Source organism: Salvelinus namaycush, chromosome 4 (assembly GCF_016432855.1).
Source record: "Salvelinus namaycush isolate Seneca chromosome 4, SaNama_1.0, whole genome shotgun sequence".
NCBI classification, from domain to species: domain Eukaryota; kingdom Metazoa; phylum Chordata; class Actinopteri; order Salmoniformes; family Salmonidae; genus Salvelinus; species Salvelinus namaycush.
This window is the reverse complement of record NC_052310.1, coordinates 32,152,164-32,173,202: the sequence shown is the minus strand read 5'-3', so window position 1 is coordinate 32,173,202 and position 21,039 is coordinate 32,152,164. Positions and strand designations below refer to the sequence as shown.

Sequence of the window (21,039 nt, the reverse complement as noted above, 5' to 3'; positions counted from 1 at the left end):
CTCCATGAGGGTGGTATGAGGGCCCGACGTCCAGAGGTGGGGGTTGTGCTTACAGCCCAACACCGTGCAGGACGTTTGGCATTTGCCAGAGAACAACAAGATTGGCAAATTCGCCACTGGCGCCCTGTGCTCTTCACAGATGAAAGCAGGTTCACACGCACATGTGACAGACGTGACAGAGTCTGGAGACGCCGTGGAGAACGTTCTGTTGGATCAGCCTGTAGTGTGGTTTTCCACTTTAATTTTGAGTGTGACTCCAAATCCAGACCTCCATGGGTTGATACATTTGATTTCCATTGAGAATTTTTGTGTGATTTTGTTGTCAGCACATTCAACTATGTAAAGAAAAAAGTATTTAATAAGAATATTTCATTCATTCAGATCTAGGATGTGTTATTTTAGTGTTCCCTTTATTTTTTTGAGCAGTGTCTGATGGCACACCAGTATCACCAGTAGTACATTTACCGTTAATTCCCATAATTTCTAATCTACAATGTTTGTTTGGTTGAATGCATTAACAGAAATAACCTTAACCAAACAAACATTGTAGATTAGAAATTATGGGAATTAACGGTAAATGTACTACTGGTGATACTGGTGTGCCATCCCCGCAGCCTCCGCAATGGATTAGTCCACTGGGACAGGCGTGAATCAGACAGGTGTCTCGTCTGCCATAGGAAAATATATATACTGTAACTAGTCAAAAGTTTGGACACACCGACTCATTCCAGGGTTTTTCTTTATTTGTACTATTTTTTACATTGTAGAATAATGGTGAAGACATCAAAACTATGAAATAACACATATGGAATCATATAGTAACCCAAAAAAGTGTTAAAACAATCTAAATATATTTATTCAAAGTAGCCACTCTTTACCTTGATGACAGCTTTGCACACTCTTGGCATTTTCTCAACCAGCTTCATGAGGTAGTCACCTGGAATGTATTTCAATTAAAAGGTGTGCCTTGTTAAAAGTTATTGTGGAGTTTTTTTCCTTCTTAATGCATTTGAGCCAATCAGTTGTGTTGTGACAAGGTAGGGTTGGTATACAGAAGATAGCTCTATTTGGTAAAAGAGTCCATATGATGGCAAGAGCAGCTCAAATAAGCAAACAGAAACAACAGTCCATCATTACTTTTAGACATGAAGGTGAGTCAATACGGAAAATGTCAAGAACTTTGAATATTTCTTCAAGTGCAGTCGCAAAAACCATCAAGCGCTATGATGCAACTCTCATGAGGACCGCCACAGGAAAGGAAGACCCAGAGTTACCTCTGCTGCAGAGGATAAGTTCCTTAGTGTTACCAGGCTCAGAAATAAATGCTTCACAGGGTTCAAGTAACAGACACATCTCAACATATACTGTTCAGAGGAGACTGCGTGAATTAGGCCTTCATGGTCGAATTGCAGCAGAGAAACTACGAAAGGACACCAATAAGAAGAAGAGACTTGCTTGGGCCAAGAAATACAAGCAATGGACATTAGAGCGGTGGAAATTTGTCCTTTGGTCTGATGAGTCGAAATTTTGGATTTTTGGTTCCAACTGCCGTTAGTTTGTGAGACGCAGAGTAGGTGAACGGATGATCTCTGCATGTGTGGTTCCCACCGTGAAGCATTGCGGAGGTGGTGTGATGGTGTGGGGATGCTTTGCTGCTGACACTGTCACTGATTTATTTAGAATTCAAGGCACACTTAACCAGCATGGCTACCACAGCATTTTGCAGTGATTCGGCATCCCATCTGGTTTGCGCTTAGTTGGACTGTCATTTGTTTTTCAACAGGACAATGACCCAACACACCTCCAGACTATGTAAGGGCTATTTGACCAAGGAGAGTGATGAGTTCTGCATCAGATGACCTGGCCTCCACAATCACCCGACCTCAACCCAATTGAGATGGTTTGGGATGAGTTGGACTTCAGCGTGATGGAAAAGCAGCCAACAAGTGCTCAGCATATGTGGAAACTCTTTCAAGATTGTTGGAAAAGCATTCCAGGTGAAGCTGGCTGAGAGAATACCAAGAGTGTGCAAAGCTGTCATCAAGGCAAAGGGTGGCTACTTTGAAGAATCTAAAATATAAAATGTATTTTGATATTTGTATCACTTTTTTGGTTGCTATGTGATTCCATATATGTCTTATCATAGTTTTGATGTCATCACTATTATTCTACAATGTAGAAAATAGTAAAATAAAGAAAGATCCTTGAATGAGTAGGTGTGTCCAAACTTTTGACTGGTACTGTATATTTGCGACTGCTCGACTAAAAACATATTTGTCGACCAACAGCCTATCGACCAGTCGTTTAAATGGGGTCAGCCCAACCTAGATTGTACAATATTTTCACATTATTCTTTCTTCAATTCTTCAAGCTCTGTCAAGTTGGTTGTTGATCTTTGCTAGATAGACATTTTCAAGTCTGCCATAGATTTTCACTTTAAGTTAAAACTGTAACTAGGCCACTCAGGAACATTCAATGTCATTTTGGTAAGCAATTCCAATGTATTTCTGGCCTTGTGTTTTAGGTTATTGGCCTTCTCAAAGGTGAATTTGTCTCCCAGTGTCTGTTGGAAAGCAGACTGAATCAGGTTTCACTCTAGGAAATTACATTTAAAAAACTCCCTAGTTCTTGCCAATGACAAGCATACCCATAACATGATGTAGCCACCACCATGGTTGAAAATTTGAAGAGTGGTACTCAGTGATGTGTTGTGTTGGATTTGCCCCAAACATAGTGCTTTGTATTCAGGACATAATGTTTCTATCTTTGCCACATGTTTTGCAGTTTTACTTTAGTGCCTTATTGTAAACAGGATGCATATTCAGTATAGTCTTCCTTCTTTTCGATCTGTCATTTAGGTTAGTATTGTGGAGTAACGACAATGTTGTTGACCCATCCACAGTTCTTCTATCAGAGCCATTAAACTCTGTAACTGTTTTATAGTCACCGTTGGCCTTAGCTTTCCGGCATCTGAGTTAGGAAGGACGCCTGTATCTTTGTAGTGACGGTGTATTGATACACCATCCAAAGTGTTATTAATAATTTCACCATGCTCAATAGGATATGTCAGCTTTTTTTTAACCGTCTTCCAATAGATGCCCTTCTTTGCGGGCATTGGAAAACTTCCCTGGTCTTTGTGGTTGAACCTGTGTTTGAAATTCACTGCTCGACTGAGGCACCTTACAGATAATTGTATGTGTGGGGTACAGAGATGAGGTAGTCATAAAAAAAATATGTTGAGTCCATACAACTTATTATATGACTTGTTAAGCTTTATTTTTACTCCTGAACTTATTTAGGCTTGCCATAAAAAAGGGGTTGAATAGTTATTGAATCAAGATATTTCAGCTTTTCATTTTTTATATTAATTTGTAAAAATTGACATATGGGGTATTGTGTGTAGGCCAGTCAAAACAAAATCTAAATGTAATCCATTTTAAATTGAGGCTGTAACACAAAATGTTTTGAAAAATTCAAGCGGTGTGAATACTTTCTGAAGGCAATGTATTTGCGTCAACTCAAAAACAGAATGCTTGTGGATCCCGAATAATAACGGGATATTGGTATGCATCTAAACGTGGTCCCTGTAGCTAAACACCAGGAGAGATGGAGAGAAGACAGGGATGGCTGCTATCTTAGGAGCACATGTTCAACCCTCTGTGTGTGTGTGTGTGTGTGTGTGTGTGTGTGTGTGTGTGTGTGTGTGTGTGTGTGTGTGTGTGTGTGTGTGTGTGTGTGTGTGTGTGTGTGTGTGTGTGTGTGTGTGTGTGTGTGTGTGTGTGTGTGTGTGTGTGTGTGTGTGTGTGTGTGTGTGTGCATGTGCGCGTGTGTTGCAGTATTCCCCAGAAGGAGCATCGTTGGAGCGGAGACAGGTCTTCCAGACTGAATTGCTAGAGTTCTTCATGGAAATCATCCACATGACCAGCCAGGAGAATGAACATAACACACACCTCACCACACAGGGTAGAGCACACACACACCTCACACATGCACTCACACATGTCCACAAAGCATAAACACACACACAGGCACACAGACACACCTCACACATGCGCACACACTCGCGCACGTACACAGACACACACGCACACAATCACAAAATAATTTTCCATGCAAATGGACAATAAAATATTGTATCATGTCACTCAACAGATCTTTCTCCCTCTCTGTCACCAGAGTCAAACTCCCAGAGACCTGAGGGGCAGATGGCCACACTGATGGAGAACATGGTGCTTTTCAGTCAGAAGTTTCTGGAGAAACTCTACAGCGGCATTTTTCTGGTTGAGCCAGAGAACCTGCTCACCTTCCTAGCTGACCAGATAGTGGTGGTGAGAAACACTCTGAAGGCTATGTGCTCCCATGGGTGAAAGTAATGTTAAAGAATGTTCAGATAAAAATGTAATGTGAAACACAAACATGATTGTTCTTCATTTATTGAGTAAGTCAAGATTTGTCAGCTCTATTCAGCTATATTCATAACATTTTTGGTAGCGTTCCAGGCTGACTACGTTGCAGTCGCCTGCCCTATCTCACAACGCATGGATAACAAATTAGCAGTCTGATGTTCGACTTCCAAGTCGGTGACATGGCATGCAACTGCAACTGCAACCACAATTCCACACAGCGCGACTACAATGTTACACAGGCTTTCTGTTTATCTGCAACCGTCTGAATGTTTTCACCTGCTGTTTCCTGTCAGGTGCTGGAGAAGGGCCTATCACAGAAAGAGAACAGAGTTTCCTCCCTCTACACCAGCACCAACCGAGCCCTGCTCTACTTCCTGTCCCGCCCACAACACACACAGGCCGAACAGGAAGCTGTCATCAGGACGCTGCGGGTGGTCATAGCGCGCTGGGACGTAGTCATGGCAACCTACAATGCCAACGTGAACTTCATTGCCTGCCTGCTGCACTGTCTACTGTTGATACGATCTGGCAGGTAGGTTACACACATACGTCCACACACACACGTGTGCACGCACACTCATACACACACAAACGTACACAGGGTGTTAAAAAGTCAGACCTATGATTGGCTTTATGATCATGGATTCTTTGTACAGTGGCGATTTTAGCATGTAAATCTTGGTGGGGCAAACTCTGGCATAAGGGAACGATGAGCGGATAACTCTTACTGACAGTTGTGGCTGCTTTGCGTGATGTATTGATGTCTCTATCTTTGTGAGTTTGTCTGTGCCTAATAATGTTTGTACCATGTTTTGTGCTGCTACCATGTTGTGTTGCTACCATGTTGTGTTGCTACCATGCTGTGTTGTCATGTGTTGCTGCCAGGCTATGTTGTTGTCTTAGGTTTCTCTTTATGTAATGTTGTGGTGTCTCTCTTGTCGTGATGTGTGTTTTGTCCTATATATATATTTTTTTTATTTCACCTTTATTTAACCAGGTAGGCAAGTTGAGAACAAGTTCTCATTTACAATTGCGACCTGGCCAAGATAAAGCAAAGCAGTTCGACACATACAACAACACAGAGTTACACATGGAGTAAAACAAACATACAGTCAATAATACAGTAGAAAAATAAGTCTATATACAATGTGAGCAAGTGAGGTGAGATAAGGGAGGTGAAGGCAAAAAAAAGGCCATGGTGGCGAAGTAAATACAATGTAGCAAGTAAAACACTGGAATGGTAGATTTGCAGTGGAAGAATGTGCAAAGTAGAGATAGAAATATTGGGGTGCAAAGGAGCAAAATAAATAAATAAATAAATACAGTAGGGAAAGAGGTAGTTGTTTGGGCTAAATTATAGATGGGCTATGTACAGGTGCAGTAATCTGTGAGCTGCTCTGACAGCTGGTGCTTAAAGCTAGTGAGGGAGATAAGTGTTTCCAGTTTCAGAGATTTTTGTAGTTCGTTCCAGTCATTGGCAGCAGAGAACTGGAAGGAGAGGCGGCCAAAGGAAGAATTGGTTTTGGGGGTGACCAGAGAGATATACCTGCTGGAGCGCGTGCTACAGGTGGGTGCTGCTATGGTCACCAGCGAGCTGAGATAAGGGGGGACTCTTGTAGATGACCTGGAGCCAGTGGGTTTGGCGACGAGTATGAAGCGAGGGCCAGCCAACGAGCGCGTACAAGTCGCAGTGGTGGGGAGTATATGGGGCTTTGGTGACAAAACGGATGGCACTGTGATAGACTGCATCCAATTTATTGAGAAGGGTATTGGAGGCTATTTTGTAAATGACATCGCTTAAGTCGAGGATTGGTAGGATGGTCAGTTTTACAAGGGTATGTTTGGCAGCATGAGTGAAGGATGCTTTGTTGCGGAATAGGAAGCCAATTCTAGATTTAACTTTGGATTGGAGATGCTTAATGTGAGTTTGGAAGGAGAGTTTACAGTCTAACCAGACACCTAGGTATTTGTAATTGTCCACATATTCTAAGAGGGAGCAGTTATGTTGGACAGGCGGGCAGGTGCAGGCAGCGATCGGTTGAAGAGCATACATTTAGTTTTACTTGTATTTAAGAGCAATTGGAGGCCACGGAAGGAGAGTTGTATTGCATTGAAGCTCGCCTGGAGGGTTGTTAACACAGTGTCCAAAGAAGGGCCAGAAGTATACAGAATGGTGTCGTCGGTGTAGAGGTGGATCAGAGACTCACCAGCAGCAAGAACGACATCATTGATGTATACAGAGAAGAGAGTCGGTCCAAGAATTGAACCCTGTGGCACCCCCATAGAGACTGCCAGAGGCCCGGACAACAGACCCTCCGATTTGACACACTGAACTCTATCAGAGAAGTAGTTGCTGAACCAGGCAAGGCAATCATTTGAGAAACCAAGGCTGTCGAGTCTGCCGATGAGGATGTGGTGATTGACAGAGTCGAAAGCCTAGGCTAGGTCAATGAATACGGCTGCACAGTATTGTGTCTTATCGATGGCGGTTAAGATATCGTTTAGGACCTTGAGCGTGGCTGAGGTGCACCCATGACCAGCTCTGAAACCAGATTGCATAGCGGAGAAGGTATGGTGGGATTCTAAATGGTCGGTAATCTGTTTGTTGACTTGGCTTTCGAAGACCTTAGAAAGGCAGGGTAGGATAGATATAGGTCTGTAGCAGTTTGGGTCAAGAGTGTCCCCCCCTTTGAAGAGGGGAATTTGGGAATCTCAGACGACACAAAAGAGAGGTTGAATATATATATATATATATATATTTTAAATCCCAAACCCTGTCCCCACAGGTACCAAATTATTAGGGTGAGGCACATGGGCTACTATCAGCTTACTACACAACATACACTTAGCATTACTTTCTTAGCTATAGTATATATATATCTCCCTGGCATATTACATAATTTATGCAACAGCATACAATGCATTTTTTGACTCACCTTGTTGTGCTGTGCTCATTTGAACATGAAGGTGGCACAGCGGTCCTTCTTGTGGGCAAATTTAGTCATCAAAGTTTGTCATTCTCTGGATTTATGGTGCTTTCAAGACAACTGGGAACTGAAAAAAATATGATTTAATCATGACATCAGTGATCTTCAGGTCGGACCTTTAGAAAGAGGCCTGAGTTCCCGACTTGGAATTCCGAGTTGGAATACCGTTCTAAACATATCTTCCCCGTCGGAGCAGTTGACCAGTTGTCTTGAACTCACTGAAGTCTGAGATTTCCCAGTTCCGAGTTTCCAGTTGTTTTGAATGCGACAGAAGTCATGCTGGATTGACAGCATGGCCAATGTATTCAACCTTTTCTGGCCCATGGTGTTGCATGAGAAAATGTATCCTTTTGAGCTTGGAAAAGAGACCCTTAACCTGTTTGGCGTGCAAGCCCGACGTCGGTACACTTATGACAACAGCCAGCTCAAAGTGCAGGGCGCGAAATTCAAAAGATATATTTTTTAAATATTTAACTTTCACACATTAACAAGTCCAATACAGCACATGAAAGGTACACATCTTGTGAATCAAGCCAACATGTCCGATTTTTAAAATGTTTTACAGGGAAGACACAATATGTAAATCTATTAGCTAACCACGTTAGCAAAAGACACCACTTTTCTTACTCCATCAGTTTTTTACTCCATCAGTAGCTATCACAAATTCGACCAAATAAAGATATAAATAGCCACTAACCAAGAAACAACTTCATCAGATGACAGTCTGATAACATATTTATTGTATAGCATATGTTTTGTTCGAAAAATTTGCATATTTCAGGTATAAATCATAGTTTACATTTCAGCTACAATCAGAAATTGCACCGAAAGCAGCCATAATATTTACAGACACCAACGTCAAATACCTAATTACTCATCATAAAACATTTCTGAAAAATACATAGTGTACAGCAATTGAAAGACAGGCATCTTGTGATTCCAGACAATATTTCCGATTTATTAAATGTTTTACAGCGAAAACAAAATGTAGCGTTATATTAGCGTAGCCACAATAGCCAGAAACACTTGGGCGCCGACGACCAGTTCACATGCACGACAGATATTAGAAATAGCATCATAAAATGTTTCTTACTTTTGGTGATCTTCCGTCAGAATGTTGGACAAGGTGTCCTTTGTCCAGAACAGTCGTTGTTTGGATCTGGAACGGCAAATTTCCCTCATCATTTAGCATGGGCACTTGCCAAGTGGCACGGATCTCTCCAACGTCAACAAAGTCAGAGAACGGAACACGGCAAAACTCCCGAAAAAATTTCAATAATCTGATTAAACTATATTGAAAAAACATACTTTACGATGATATGGTCACATGTATCAAATAAAATCTAAACCGGAGATGTTAGTCGTCCATAACGACAGCTAAACAGAAGGCAAATCCATGTCCCCTTTCGCGCGCTCCAGAAACAGGAAATGGACGGTCACGTCATACAAAGAGCTTTAATTCCACCTCAGACCAAGATAAACACGAAATTTCTTCTCTCACCGCCTCTTGACAACCAGGGGAAGGTGTATGAAGTGTACGTAGACTCTTACGTATCATGCCCATGTATAGGCAGGAAGTTGAACAGAGCATCGATTTCTGACATTCCACTTCCTGGTCAGGAAATGTGCTGCAGAATGAGTTCTGTTTCACTCAGAGAAATAATTCAAACGGTTTTAGAAACTAGAGAGTGTTTTCTATCCAATAGTAATAATAATATGCATATTGTACGAGCAAGAATTGAGTACGAGGCCGTTTGAAATGGGCACCATTTAACTGGCTACTCAATACTGCCCCTTGCAGCCATAAGAAGTTAAACCCAGACTTGGACCACAATCTCCACTGAATAGCAGGCTAGTGATTGCTTTGCAAAGCTTGCAGTTAGCCCCTGATTCCTTCCAAACCACTCATTGTTGAATTTGCGATTTCCTACTTGTTGTGTAATATTTATGTCCAATGCCTGATGAGCACTGATACGTTTTATCTATAATTTATTTTATCTATAATTGTAACGGTCGTCGAAGTCGTTCTCCTCCTCAGACGAGGAGGAGCATGGATCGGACCAACACGCAGCGAGGTATGATGACATACTGAATTTATTTAACAAGACGAAACACTATGAACACTTGAACAAACTACAAAACAATAAACGAAGTAGACAGACCTGAACTTACGAACTTACAATAATAACACGAAGAACGCACGAACAGGAACAGACTACAAACACGAACGAAAACGAAACAGTCCCGTGTGGTGCGACATACACAGACACGGAAGACAATCACCCACAAACAAACAGTGAGAACAGCCTACCTTAAATATGGTTCTCAATCAGAGGAAACGTCAAACACCTGCCTCTAATTGAGAACCATATCAGGCAACACATTAAACCCAACATAGAAACACAACACATAGAATGCCCACCCTAACTCACGCCCTGACCAACTAAACACATACAAAAACAACAGAAAACAGGTCAGGAACGTGACAATAATGGATTTGCCAGTAGATTGTCAACTTGATTCATGATGATGACTACTTGTCTAGCTTGCTAGCTAAGATTTTGAAAGTATGATGTTGACATGATCAGTCCAATCAAAGCTACGGTAAAGCCACGTGATTTGATGTAATTTTATCTGTGACCATTGACCCTCAGCCTTCTAGGATGTGCATTTCTAAGGTAAATTTATGGCAGCACTCAAGGGGCTTGAATTTTCAAACTCTCCCTGTAGATTTAGCGGTGACGTAGTGTCCCCATGAGTGACAGAACACTGAGCCAATCACAGTGCAACTAGAGAAAATTACCAACCACTATTTTCTGCTGGCTGCCCCACCACCACAGAAACCACTGAGCTAGGCTGAAACACCTGTATTTTGGAGCTGCCTTAATCAAGAAAGCAAAAAAGAGACCATGTTTGTAAAATTTGCAAACTGATTTGTGACATGTATTCATGCCAAAATAATGTGCAAAACAGACAACTAAAATTATGTGTATATATATATATATATTATATATATATATATATATATATATATATATATATATATATAAATGTATTGTTATTGTTATTATTATTATTATTATTTTATCTCAGCCACTGGCTTTGTATTAATTGTAGGTTTATGCTATGGGATATTGTTTGTGTGCCCTACAGCTACCCAGAAGGCTTTGGGTTTGAAAGGCACAAGAAACACCAGCGGAGAATCCTGTCTCATCTGTTCCCTCTCAAGACCAGCCACACTACCACACTCAGCCAAGTACCTGATTCTGACACAGGTAGGACTGTGTGTGCATGCGTGACAGTAGTGACAGCTGAGCTGATGTCCCTGGTCAAGGCCTGCATCCATAACCCATGAGATTGAGCTGAATGTGTGTGTGTGTTACAGAGCTGATGTCCCTAGTAGAGTTTGTGTGGTCAAAGATCCTGACTGAGAGACGCACCATTCTAGAAGACACCTATAAGATTGAGCTGTCAGCTAATCAGACACAGAGGATGGGACCTGTCAGCATGAGTGACATCAGCCCGCTGTGGGAGGAGACAGCACTCAAGGTGTGGCAGTTATACACAGGTGAGACCACACACAGGCATGGACATAGACAGACATCACTCGGGTATACACACAGGTGAAACCACACACATTAATTGACGTACATACACATCACTCAGGTATACACACAGGTGAGACGCAGGCCTGCACAGAATATCAGATCTTTATGCCTGAAAAAGTGAACCACATCAGTATGATCTGCTGATCTTGTAATATGCTCAGGCCTGCACTTGTATTTGTACTTGTATTTGCACTTGTATGTCTGACTGAAGGATTGATGGTTTTTGTCCCGTCAGGCAATGTGAAGAGGAAGCTGACTAGCACCATCCAGAGGAAAGATGGTGTAATCAGCTCTGCTATTCGCTCTGTCCACAAACGACTGGGGAGAGAAACTGGCACTGTGGAGGTAACACACGCACGCATGTACTCACGCACACACACACACACACACACACACACACACACACACACACACACACACACACACACACACACACACACACACCACACACACACACACACACACACACACACACACACACACACACACACACACACACACACACACACACACACACACACTCATCATGAATCATCATCATCACAGGAGAAGGTGCATGAGATGGAGCCAACGTTTCACCTATCAAAATGGGTATGATAATATGTGAGGTATGAAGGAAAGCCAAACTACACTGGACAAGTAGCGTAAGCATAGTGTGGGTATGTGTTTGTTGGTATTACTATACTTTTGAGGACCTTGAGTGTGTGTGTCCTTAGGGGAATGTCGGTTCATTAGCTACATGACCTCTTTGTCACACACATTCTCCTAAACACCATCACACATGCAGACACACACACACACACACACACACACACACACACACACACACACACACACACACACACACACACACACACACACACACACACACACACACACACACACACACACACACACTGTCTTGTATAGCTAACCTTGTGGGGACACACAATTCAGTCCCATTCAAAATCTTTTTTTTCCTTAACCCCAAAACCTAACCTAACCTTAACACTAACCCTAAACCTAACCCTATCTCCTAACCCTAAAACTAACCCTAGCTCCTAGCTCCTAACCCTAACGCTAAACCTAATTCTAATGCTAATTTTAACCTTAATCCACTAGAAATAGTATTTGACCTTGTGGGGACAAACAAAACGTCCCCAGTTGGTCAACTGTTTGTTTACTATTCTTCTGGGGACGTCTAGTCCCCACAAGTATAGTCAAACATGTCCACATGCACCTAAAGCACCACACACACACCAATGTTTTGATTGTGTTCAGTGTTTTGATTATTTCTGTAAATGGATCTAGATTGTCCCATCTGACCACCCCTCAGTGGGCCCAGTAATTGATATCTGTTAGTTGTATCTGTAGTAATACACAGACACACACACACACACGCTCATGCTGCTGTTGAAGGTTAAAGACGTGCTTTTTGTTGTTTTCCTCCCGAAACACGCTGCACACATCATTATTTCCTCCTGCAGATGAAGACGTTGCACCATCTGGATCAGGACGTGGAGACGTATTACTCATGCGCACAGGCATGAAATTACAGCGTCTGTCTGTCTTTCAGTCTTGCCCCACAAACTGTGTTTGTTTGTGTGTGTGTGTCTGTGCATGTCTCTCCCTTCCTGTGTGTGTGTGTATGTGTGTATGTGTGTATGTGTGTATGTGTCTCTCGAACCACCTAAACAGGGGTTGGTAATTTTAGCGGTACAAATCTGATGAAAACATGATTCATCTTGTGTTCTTCTTTATCATATCATCTGCTGACAGACCATTGACTGCTTGATGAATGGTCTCTACCTTCTGAAAGGCAGAGCAGTCAGGAAATAGGATTTAACAGAATATATTTTTCATCACATTGGCCCCGCAACGAGCGGTGTTCGTCAGACCATGAGACATCCAGAAAATCGGTCTTAATAGTCTGTAGCGCCTGAACGGTTTGACCTACAACACTATTATGACCACTTTATGGAACGGGGAGACTCACAAACACTATGTGTCAGGAGACTCGACTGAAGTGCACCTGCTCTAGAGCTCTCAGGATCTCAGACTGGGGGTGAAGGTTCACCTTCACTGACCCTAAACACACAGCCAAGACAATGCAGGAGTGGGTTTCGGACAAGTCTCCGAATGTGCCCAAGAACACTAAGGTAACACTAAGGTAACCTGCCTAAATGACTACCAACCCGTAGCACTCACGTCTGTAGCTATGAAGTGCTTTGAAAGGCTGGTCATGGCTCACGTCAACACCATTATACCAGAAACCCTAACTCCAATGTGCATACCGCCCCAACAGATCCACAGATGATGCAATGTCTATTGCACTCCACACTGACCTTTCCCACCTGGACAAAAGGAACACCTATGTGAGAATGCTATTCAGTGACTACAGCTCAGTGTTCAACACCATAGTGCCCTCAAAGCTCATTACCAAGCTAAGGACCATGAGACTGAACACCTCCCTCTGCAACTGGATCCTGGACGTCCTGACAGGTCTTCCCCAGGTGGTAAGGGTAGGTAACAACACATCCGCCACGCTGATCCTCAACAGGGGTGCCCCTCAGGGGTGCATGCTCAGTCCCCTCCTATACTCCCTGTTTACTCATGACTGCATGGCCAGGCACAACTCCAGTGGTAGGCCTGATCACAGACAACAATGAGACAGCCTATAGCGAGGAGGTCAGAGACCTGGCCGTGTGGTGCCAGGACAACTGTAGTGGAGCAGGTTGAGAGCTTCAAGTTCCTTGGTGTCCACATCACCAACAAACTGTCATGGTCCAAACACACTAAGACAGTCGTGAAGAGGGCACGACAAAGCCTATTCCCCCTCAGGAAACAGAAAAAAATGGCATGGGTCCTCATATCCTCAAAAGGTTCTACAGCTGCAACATCGAGAGCATCCTGACTGGTTGCATCACTGCCTGGTATGATAGCTGCTCAGCCTCTGACCGCAAGGTGCTACAGAGGGTAGTGTGTACAGCCCAGTACATCACTGGGGCCAAGCTTCCTGCCATCCAGGACCTCTATACCAGGCGGTGTCAGAGGAAGGCCCTAAAAATTGTCAAAGACTCCACCCTAGTCACAGACTGTTCTGTCTGCTACCGCATGGGAAGTGGTACCAGAGCACCAAGTCTTGGACCAAAAGACTTCTTAATAGCTTTTACCCCAAAGCCATAAGACCCCTGAACAGCTAATAAATTGTCTACCCTGACTATTTGCATTGTCCCCCCCTCCTCTTTTACTCTGCTGGTATTCTCTGTTTATTATCTATGCATAGCCACTTTAACTCTACCTACATGTACATATTACCTCAATTACTTTCTGAAGGCACTGTATATATTTCCAGAGTTTTTTTTATATCTCTTAGATTTAGGACAGACATTTCAAAACCTTTTTTCTTATGATTTATTTTAGCTTATTATGAATGTGTTATTTAATGCGTTTCTATGGGCTTTAGTAGTAAAGGACAACATCTATATGTTATCCAATTTTTTTATATATATATTTTTATATCCTAAAGGTCCTGAAATTCAAAATCAAATACAGTTGAAGTCGGAATTTTACATTCAGTTAGGTTGGAGTCATTAAAACTCATTTTTCAACCACTCCACAAATTTCTTGTTAACAAAGTATAGTTTTGGCATGTCGGTTAGGACATCTACTTTGTGCATGACACAATTTTTCCAACAATTGTTTAGAGACAGATAATTCACTGTATCACAATTTCAGTGGGTCACACGTTTACATACACTAAGTTGACTGTGCCTTTAAACAGCTTGGAAAATTCCAGAAAAGTATATAATGGCTTTAGAAGCTTCTGATAGGCTAATTGACATCATTTGAGTCAATTGGAGGTATACCTGTGGATGTATTTCAAGGCCTACCTTCAAACTCAGTGCCTCTTTGCTTGACATCATGGGAAAATCCCCCAAAAATCAGCCAAGACCTCAGAAGAAAAATGTGTAGACCTCCACAAGTCTGGTTCATCCTTGGGAGCAATTTCCAAATGCCTGAAGGTACCACGTTCATCTGTACAAACAATAGTATGCAAGTATAAACACCATGGGAGGACGCTGCCGTCATTCCGCTCAGGAAGGAGACGCGTCCTGTCTCCTAGAGATGAACGTACTTTGATGCGAAAAGTGCAAATCAATCCCAGAACAATAGCAAAGGACCTTGTGAAGATGCTGGAGGAAACAGGTACAAAAGTATCTATATCCACAGTAAAATTTGTCCTATATCGACGTAACCTGAAAGGCCGCTCAGCAAGGAAGATGCCACTGCTCCAAAACCCCCCCAAAAAAGCCGGACTACGGTTTGCAACTGCACATGGGGATAAATATCGTACTTTTTGGAGAAATGTCCTCTGGTCTGATGAAACAAAAATAGAACTGTTTGGCCATAATGGCCATCGTTATGTTTGGAGGAAAAAGGGGGAGGCTTGCAAGCCGAAGAAGAATCACAACCGTGAAGCACGGAGGTGGCAGCATCATGTTGTTGGGGTGCTTTGCTGCAGGAGGGACTGGTGCACTTCACAAAATAGATGGTGTCATGAGGAAGGAAAAGTATGTGGATATATTGAAGCAACATCTCAAGACATCAGTCAGGAAGTTAAAGCTTGGTCGCAAATGGGTCTTCCAAATGGACAATGACCCAAAGCATACTTCCAAAGTTGTGGCAAAATGGCTTAAGGACAACAAAGGTATTGGAGTGGCCATCACAAAGCCCTAACCTCAATCCCATAGAAAATTTGTGGGCAGAACTGAAAAAGTGTGTGCGAGCAAGGTGGCCTACAAACCTGACTCAGTTACACCAGCTCTGTCAGGAGGAATGGGCCAAAATTCACCCAAATTATTGTGGGAAGCTTGTGGAAGGCTACCCGAAGCGTTTGACCCAAGTTAAACAATTTAAAGGCAATGCTGCCAACTGCAAATTGAGTGTATGTAAACTTTTGACACACTGGGAATGCGATTAAATAAATAAAAGCTGAAATAAATAATTCTCTCTACTTTTATTCTGACATTTCACATTCTTAAAATAAAAATAAAGTGGTGATCCTAACTGACCTAAGACAGGGATTTTTTATCTAGGATTAAATGTCAGGAATTGTGAAAAACTAAATGAGCCATAGCATGACCATCTTAAAATATTCCCCCTCACCCCCCAACGTCTTAGATGCTAAATAATTTAGATAGTACTGTACAGTACCTCCCGGTTCCACTCTGTTTCGGGCCACTTTCTTCCTCTTTCTGTCCTAGTGTGTGAAGATAACTACAGGTGAGTGTAGGATTGTAAATGCTTATCATTGGTGCCTGAGACAAGGTGCCCATGGTAAATGGTTACAGATATCAGCAGCATACTGCATGAAGAGACTGACAGACAGACTGGGAGCAGTCAAATGCTTTCAGGGATTCAGCAGCGTTCTATAATTCTATCTGTGCCTTCACAATATAAAGATAATTAATAGGACTAATAATCACGTTAAGTTCCTTACCAGTCACTGCCAGCACACAGAGAACTTGACATTACACACACACATTACACCCCACACACACACAATCATCAGAGTTGGTGTGTTGTTGGGAAGTCATTAAAATGGAAATGAGAGTGTGTGATGTTGTGGTGTTAATTGCATAGGGGAAGAGATTAGTTATGTTATTTAATGCAGTGTTTAAAGAGCCAATGAGGTTGCTATCTGCTAATTAGGGTAATTAATGCTATATATTATGTTTGTCCAAATGAAGAAATGAAATTATAGATGGTGGTGATGGCAGCGACGGTGTGTTTATCTTTTAAAATGTGGCTTTATTTGATCAACTTTATGCGGCCCGTTTCTTCTCTCTCTTTAATATTTCTTCAATTTCGCTTCCAATTCTTTCTTCATTTGTTTTTGTCTTTTATACTGTATTGTCACATTTTTGCCAGCTTTTGGAATGCCATATAAAGTTACTAGGGTTTCAATCTGTATCAGGGATGAGAGTTCAAGCTCTTGGGGGTTGGGGGCGGGGGTGTACTAAGCTAACATATGGAATTGTTTTAATATGGTCATAGCATGGATCATTCAGCTGTTTGATTTTGAATTTTAGTACCCCTTTAGGTATAAAAATGATGTATAAAAAAATATATTTGATAAAATATTGAATTCGGCCTTTACTACTATAGTCCATAGAAACGCATTGAATAACACATTCATAAATGGCAAAAAAAGACAGTAAAAAAACTAATCATAAGGAATAATGTTTTGAAGTGTCTGTCCTATATCTAGAAAGCTCAGGTAATATTTCAGTTTTTTTTGGACACATATTTATCCTTTTATTTTTGTTGGCACAAAACTACCTCCATACTTCCACTCGTTTGTATGGGTTTCCTTCAGACTAGTCCCGTGACAGTTGTGGGGGTTGTAGAGCAAACCGGAGAAATAGTTTGTAGGCCAACCCGTTTGGACTCTTTAGACGTTTTCGTGAGATGACCGATTTTCAGAATGTCTCATGGTCAGTCAAACCCTGCTGTAGCTCGGCCATCTTTCACCCCAGATGCGGAAGGCCAACATAGTATACGTAGTATACTGGTATCTCTATCTTAAACTGACACATTTTGATGGGGATTTTGTGATTATGTTACTTAGATTGATGCACGAGGATTTTAAATTCTGTTTCTTTTTTTTACAAAAAAATAAGTATTTATTAAACTATGCATTTATTTCCCCAGGTGGAGGCAGTAGAGCAGAGAAATATGATTACCAATACCACAAAGAAATCGAGTTAGCCATGCACGACCATGACTGAAGCTCAAGTCTGCAGCATATGTTCTGTCTGTAACCGACTGAAATGTGCGTTCTTGGTCACACGTTATGGCAGGAGATGTGTTGTTTCACCCTCTCTGTGAGGCCTATGTTGTGATGATTGTCTTAATGATTCTGTGAGCCGTGCCAATGTGAGTCCTAAGTGTCACTAGCTAGCGCTAATGTAGTAGAAGGACATGCACACACACAAAGACACACACAAGGACGCACACAGACACACCCCTGCACCCTGCCCACTGCCGCAGCGTACCACTGAGATATTAATGTTTAAGCTAATTAGATCACAGACACCAAGGGTTTAGATCCATAGACAGTATTATTGGAAAGCTGTGTAGCCACTAGCTTATTTCACCCACTGAATGCAATTTATATGAGCTGTAATTATATGAGTGTATGGTAATTTCATGATGAAACAAACAATACTAATATGAATACGCAGTATGGGAAGTGGCTGTTTTAGGCTACAGAAAGGTCATAAGGAAAAGATGGGACATTGTTTTTCATACATAATTATTGAGGTGTGTTGTTTTTACACACACAGTACTGTAGAACTGGTCTAAATGATCACTGAACATTGATTATAATTTTCAGTTTTTTCAGTGATTTGTAAGATATTTGTTTTATGATGTAACACACTTTGAGGGATAGTCATAGTAGTGTTGCCTGATGACTCAAACTGAATCCTTTCGCTTCTTTATGTTCGCTACATACACTATATGACCAAAAGTATGTGGACACCTGCTCGTCGAACATCTCATTCCAAAATCATGGGCATTAATATGGAGTTGGTTTCTTCTTTGCTGCTTTAACACTCCTCTTTCCACTAGATTTAGGAACATTGCTGCTGGGACTTGCTTTCAGCTGGGACTTGCTTTCAGCCACAAGAGCATTATTGATGTTGGGCACTGATGTTGGGCAATTAGGCCTCGCTAGTGGTCGGCGGTTCAATTCATCCCAAAGGTGTTCGATGGGGTTGAAGTCAGGGCTCTTTGTAGGCCAGTCAAGTTCTTTAACACCGATCTCGACAAACCATTTCTGTATTGACCTCGCTTTCTGCACAGGGGCATGATGCTGAAACAGGAAAGGGCCTTCCCTAAACTGTTGTCATAAAGTTGGAAGCACAGAATTGAGTTAAGATTTCCCTTCACTGGAACTAAGGGGCCTAGCCCAACCATTCCTCCTCCACCAAACTTTACAGTTGGTACTAGGTAAACCCAGAGCTGCATTGGGACAGGTAAACCCAGATTTGTCCATCGGACTGCCAGATGGTGAAGTGTGATTCATCACTCCAGAGAACGCTTTTCCACTGCTCCAGAGTCTAATGACGGCGAGGTTTACACCACGCCAGCCGACGTTTGGCATTGCGCATGTTGATCTTAGGCTCGTGTGGCTCGTGTGCGGCTGCTCGGCCATGGAAACCAACAGTTCTTGTGCTGACGTTCTTCCAGAGGCAGTTTGGAACTTGTTAGTGAGTGTTGCAACCAAGGACAGGCGATTTTTTCCCCCGCGCTACTTCTCGGCTGAGCAGTTGTTGCTCCTAGACGTTTCCACTTCACAATAACATAACTTACAGTTGACCTGGGCAGCTCTAGCAGGGTAGAAAGGTGTCAGAAAGGTGTAGTTCAGTTTAGATTGCCATTGTTGAAGTCATTTGTGGTAACGTCAAAATGAGGTCTGTTGTACAAAAAAGTCATCCGCGATTGGATCATCTCTAACCAGAGTATCAAAGCCAATGACACATTGTCTTTTATTTGATTATAATTTTTTTAGCCCTATTTTGTGGTATCCAATTGGTAGTTACAGTCTTGTCCCAACGCTGCCGTGAGAGCCGTGCGTCATCCTAAACAACCCAGCCAAGCTGCACTGCTTCTTGACACAACGCCCGCCTAACCCGGAAGCCAGCTGCACCAATGTGCCTGTCCACCAGGCGACCATGTCAGCGTGCATTGTGCCCGGCCCGCCACAGGATTCACTAGTGAGCAATGGGACAAGAACATCCCTGCCGGCCAAACCCTTCCCTAACCCGGACAACGCTGGGCCAATTGTGTTCCGCCTCATGGGTCTCCCGGTCACGGCCGGCTGCGACAGAGCCTGGACTCGAACCAGGATCTTTAGTGGCACAGCTCGCACTGCGATGCAGTGCCTTAAACCACTGTGCCACTTGGGAGGCTAATGACACATTTTCTAAACGCCGCTTTAACCACGTGTGTTCTGGCTCTGGCCCAACCCTTCAGTTTCTGGGACCAATCAGAACAGTTAGAATGTGTTTGCGTTCTAGAAATTGTCGAGGCGATACTCAGATCCAGACTCATTACGGAGAAGAAACTACAAGTGGCATAGCGTTTGGCCGGAGCTCTGACATTGTTCATTTATATATTCCTAATTCCATTCCTTTACTTAGATGTGTGTGTATTGGGTATATGTTGTGAAATTGTTAGATATTACTTGTTAGATATTACTGCACTGTCGGAGCTAGAAACAATAATTACACCCGCAATAACATCGGCTAAACGTGTGTGACCAATACAATTTGATTTGATTTGTCTCTCTGTCTCTCTCCTCCTTTCTAGGAGTTCCTGTCTTGTATGGAGGCCCATTTGAAGAGAGGTCAGGAGATGTTTGAGAAGCTGAGGAAGAACCACACACAGGTACTGCGAGATCTTTTGTGCCCATGTAGAATGTGACTGAACAGTCTTTTGTAGAGCATTTTTACATTCCTACAGTATTCCTATTACGTTCCCCGAGCATAATTTTACATTCCTCTTATGGTTCCCCAACATAATTCTGACATGCCTCTAATGTTCCCCATATGTAATTTTCACGCTCTTCTTATCTCCCCCAACGTTCATTTTTACATTCCTTTCCCTCTCTCTCCTGCAGCTGTGTGTTTATGAGTGGGAGCGGTTGGGGACTATGTGGCTGTGTGTGGAGGAGGAGCTGCTAAGGGAGAGGGGTGTGTTCGGCCCGGGGCCGGGGGTGGTGCTGACACGAGGCTGGGTCCAGGATGCAGCTGAAGGCCCCAACCGCACCAGGCCTCGCATCCGCAGGAGAGCCCAGCGACGCTCCAAACGGGTACTGGCCATTACTGTATACCATAGCTGTCTCACACTCAACTGTATCTCTCTCTATTCCCTCTTTGTCAGCCTCTCTCTCTACGAGTCTATAGCTTTCTCTCTCTTTCTGTCTCTCTCCATGAGGTTTTACATCGTTACGTCATTAATGAACACAGTTACAATGATTAGTCTAAG

At 42.6% G+C, this 21,039-nt stretch overlaps 1 protein-coding gene across 1 annotated transcript in view; it reads left to right on the top strand.

Moving 5' to 3' along the window:
- The window catches only part of wdfy4 (WDFY family member 4), a 171,972-nt gene that overhangs the window by 63,402 nt on the left and 87,531 nt on the right, over positions 1 to 21,039 (top strand). Inside the window, exons 33-40 of the mRNA XM_038990764.1 lie at positions 3,837 to 3,963; positions 4,177 to 4,328; positions 4,700 to 4,938; positions 10,547 to 10,668; positions 10,779 to 10,961; positions 11,237 to 11,346; positions 20,362 to 20,439; positions 20,672 to 20,863. Coding sequence (XP_038846692.1) covers positions 3,837 to 3,963; positions 4,177 to 4,328; positions 4,700 to 4,938; positions 10,547 to 10,668; positions 10,779 to 10,961; positions 11,237 to 11,346; positions 20,362 to 20,439; positions 20,672 to 20,863 — 1,203 coding nt within the window. The remainder of the gene's footprint in view (positions 1 to 3,836; positions 3,964 to 4,176; positions 4,329 to 4,699; positions 4,939 to 10,546; positions 10,669 to 10,778; positions 10,962 to 11,236; positions 11,347 to 20,361; positions 20,440 to 20,671; positions 20,864 to 21,039) is intronic.